At 41.8% G+C, this 3,560-nt stretch overlaps 1 protein-coding gene across 3 annotated transcripts in view; it reads left to right on the top strand.

Annotated features, from left to right (window-relative positions):
• jag2b (jagged canonical Notch ligand 2b) overlaps positions 1-3,560 on the top strand; it is a 39,542-nt gene that overhangs the window by 12,954 nt on the left and 23,028 nt on the right. For all 3 annotated transcript variants that reach the window (XM_019870761.1, XM_019870762.1, XM_019870760.1), the window contains one exon: positions 1,705-1,759. In XM_019870761.1, the coding sequence (XP_019726320.1) occupies positions 1,705-1,759 (55 nt within the window). The remainder of the gene's footprint in view (positions 1-1,704; positions 1,760-3,560) is intronic.

Below are 3,560 nucleotides of genomic sequence, written 5' to 3'. Positions count from 1 at the left end.
CCTCTTTTTTGATACTGCATTTAACCTTTTTTTTTTTTTTTCATACAGTGGATGTTAATTAGATGGCTAACAAAGTATGTGAGCTGCATCACTGCTGCCCCCCCAAAAGGCCCCCTCCAAACTCTTCTTGGGTCTAATGTCCCATCAGTGACATTACAGTAGAGGTCACATTGTGGCTACTACAACTGTCTCCAATGGTGACGTAACAAATGCTATTTAGGTCATCTGGTTGCCTAGCAGTGTGCCCTGCAGCACACCGGCTAGATTACGCTTATGGAGTGTGCATGTGCCCACGCGAGCACGCACCATTGACAGCGGGTCGAATTTTCTGCATTTTGCTCCGTCACTGCAAACTTCATAGTTGCCCAGTAACTTTACCTCATGTCAACATAGTCCCGAGAGTAAGAAAATAGGCAACAAACTTGCTAGCCGAGGTGAATACCCGCCTGCTAAATGTTTAATTAGACAACTGACACTTTATGCTGAGGTACATGACACCCCCCCCCCATGTTTTCTGTTTGACTACGTTAGCATGTCTTCTTCATCGCAGCACAAAAATCTGTTTTGATCCAGTTGATTTGTTTACTCGACTATGCAGATGATCTGCTTGAAGGCATTAAAAATTGGTAATTCATGTCTGTTAAATAGGATTAAAAAACCCCATTTAATCCAAAAAAAAAAAAAACGGGAATAAGACAATCGCTTTTTTCCCCCCCCCCTCCATTATATTAAGACAAACAAATTTGTCAAACTTGTGCTGAAGAAACCATTTTTTACACTCGCGTGACCTCATTGGGCGCACTCGCCTTCCTCTCATTCAGTGCATCTTACGTGACATTCCAAACACACCGGGAGTGTTTATATTAAATCCATTGCATGATGTGTTAAGAGCAAAGCATAACTGAAACCAGATAATCCCATTAGCTGGTTATTTACTGGACCTCCGTGTCTGACGAGCAAGGACAAAGCCGGTATGAATTTGGCGCTCATACTGTCGCTAATATTGGCAAAGTGACCTTCTTATTGGACCTCGTATTTGGTGAGAGTAAGTTTCCCCTTGAAGCACGGGCGCTTCGGGTCTTTTCAACCCCGTTGCATTAAACCTTTCGAGATGGCGGCATTGCTTTTTGATAGCCTCGATGGGGAATGAAAGTCAACGGAACGGATAAATGGAAATTCTGTTTGGCTGCTCACTTTAAAGAGTCACCATTCAAATTTCCGGTCACTGTAGGCATTAAACAGATACTCGGGTTTTTGACTCTTGTTTTCACTGTGCAAGGGGAGTTGACTTTATTTATTTATGTATTATTTTTATTATTTTATTTTTTTTGCCAGTCATGGAAATATACGCCAATGTCCGTCTTTCCCTACTGGCAATACATTGTATGGTTATTGGTAAGCTGAGCTTTTCTGGGGGCAAAAAAAAAAAAAAAAGCTTCCTCTGTACACAATAGAAGACACGGGATATGCTGTCTTGTATGTCGTCATGACTGCCATATGTATTGTTGCAAAATCTTTTCAAGATTGTGAGCGGATGTGAGTCATAAAATTCAATTAATGCTTACAATAACGTGACCCGTTTTGGAAAATGACTATTTCTGTAACTCCAAAGTATATTTTTTGCACATTGCTCTGTTATATAACAACATATAATATATATATATCAACAAACTCTAATGCTGTCTTTTTGTCTTCTTTCTTCAGCGAGCGTATACCTTGATCGTTGAGGCCTGGGATTGGGACAACACCACCCGCAACTGTAAGTGAACTGATATCACGGTGCGAATGCCTCCATGATGAGTTGACATGGTTTGGACAAGAGGTCGGAAGGTGTTTTGGCAAGATAACATAGACTTTTATTTTATTTTTATTATTCCTTATTGCCTTTGCGACATTTTTGTGTAGAAAATGGGATATATTGGTCTCCGAAGACACCCTCTATACAATACAAGCAACTATGTCTGCCGTCAGTGCTTGAGCAGCTGTATCCTGTTTTCTTTCGGAAATGTCCGTTGTGGCTCGACTCCTGTACATCCCCTTTTTCCCGTCCGAGCAGTAGCCTGGTCAGGGAGGAATCTTCTGAGGACTATAAATGTTGCGCGCACCCTTGATCCTTTGGCATTTTTTTCACGAGTCTCAAATATCTTTGTGCATGGAAATCTGTGTGTGTGTGTGTATGGATGCATTTCCATACCGCACTGTCCTCTTTCGTCTGCCTTATTGGTAAAAGGCCATCGCATCCTGTTTAGTCCGTGACATCAAACGCACTTGCGAATGCAGACAATGGAGAAGAAATAGAAGTTGACATCATCGCTCTGATTAGCCGCTTTCCTTACGTCGTCTCCGGTTTCTTAAGAGGAGGTCACCAGGAAATGCGTTCATCGGCAGCGATTCTGGGGCCGTTTAAGCGACGATGTTTTGAAATAAAATATTCAATACGGTATTATTTTGAACGTTCGCGTATTGCGCAGTCATTGCAAATGGGAGCATGAAAACATTTACATAAATGAGATTTCCGGGGGTATTCGAAGTCCTGTCACGTCAGTGCTTTGAATAGACATTTTTTTTTGTCAGGGAGCTTTTCAGTCATTTTTGCGGACGCTTACAAACCATTCCAAACATTCCCTCCCAAACCATTCCTTTACATTTCCTCAAAGATGCGATCCTCAGTCTTGCCATGCGAAATGATATAACCGAGCTTTGTTGCTTAGCTTGCGCCGTGGTGTGTGTGGCCTTGCGTCACGCATGTCAGCTGACTGGAATGCTCGTGTCATGGGTTAAGAAGTTGAGATCTAGGACCGCATATTCCTTCTTGATGTATTTTTAAAGGGGTTCTGCTTGTGGTATCAACAAATCACCAAAACATGTTCTTGTAGCTTTTGAAATGGAGGTCAAATTGTCAAATTCACATTCATAATAATAATAATGATGATGAGGAGGCCATGTCACAACTTCTGTGAAAACTACCGTTTGGATCAATCCACACTCCCCATATTAAGGTAAACCTCTCGGCCGTACGCTCGGTTTTGAATGTCTCTCCAATTGAACATTTTTTTTGACATATTTCGCTCCAACTCCATTCTCAGTCCTCGTGATGAATCCCTTCCCATCCTCAGTCTTGCCATGCGAAATGATATAACCGAGCTTTGTTGCTTAGCTTGCGCCGTGGTGTGTGTGGCCTTGCGTCACGCATGTCAGCTGACTGGAATGCTCGTGTCATGGGTTAAGAAGTTGAGATCTAGGACCGCATATTCCTTCTTGATGTATTTTTAAAGGGGTTCTGCTTGTGGTATCAACAAATCACCAAAACATGTTCTTGTAGCTTTTCAAATGGAGGTCAAATTGTCAAATTTACATTCATAATAATAATGATGATGAGGAGGCTATCTCACAACTTTTGTGAAAACTACCGTTTGGATAAATCCATATCAATCCACACTCCCCATATTAATGTAAACCTCTCGGCCACACGCTCGGTTTTGAATGACTCTCCAATTGAACATTTTTTTTGACATATTTCGCTCCAACTCCATTCTCAGTCCTCGTGATGAATCCCTTCC

Source organism: Hippocampus comes, unplaced genomic scaffold, assembly GCF_001891065.2.
Source record: "Hippocampus comes isolate QL1 unplaced genomic scaffold, H_comes_QL1_v1.1 scaffold243, whole genome shotgun sequence".
NCBI lineage: Eukaryota > Metazoa > Chordata > Actinopteri > Syngnathiformes > Syngnathidae > Hippocampus > Hippocampus comes.
Note: the sequence above shows the minus strand (reverse complement) of the source record. Positions and strands in the feature narration are given on the sequence as shown.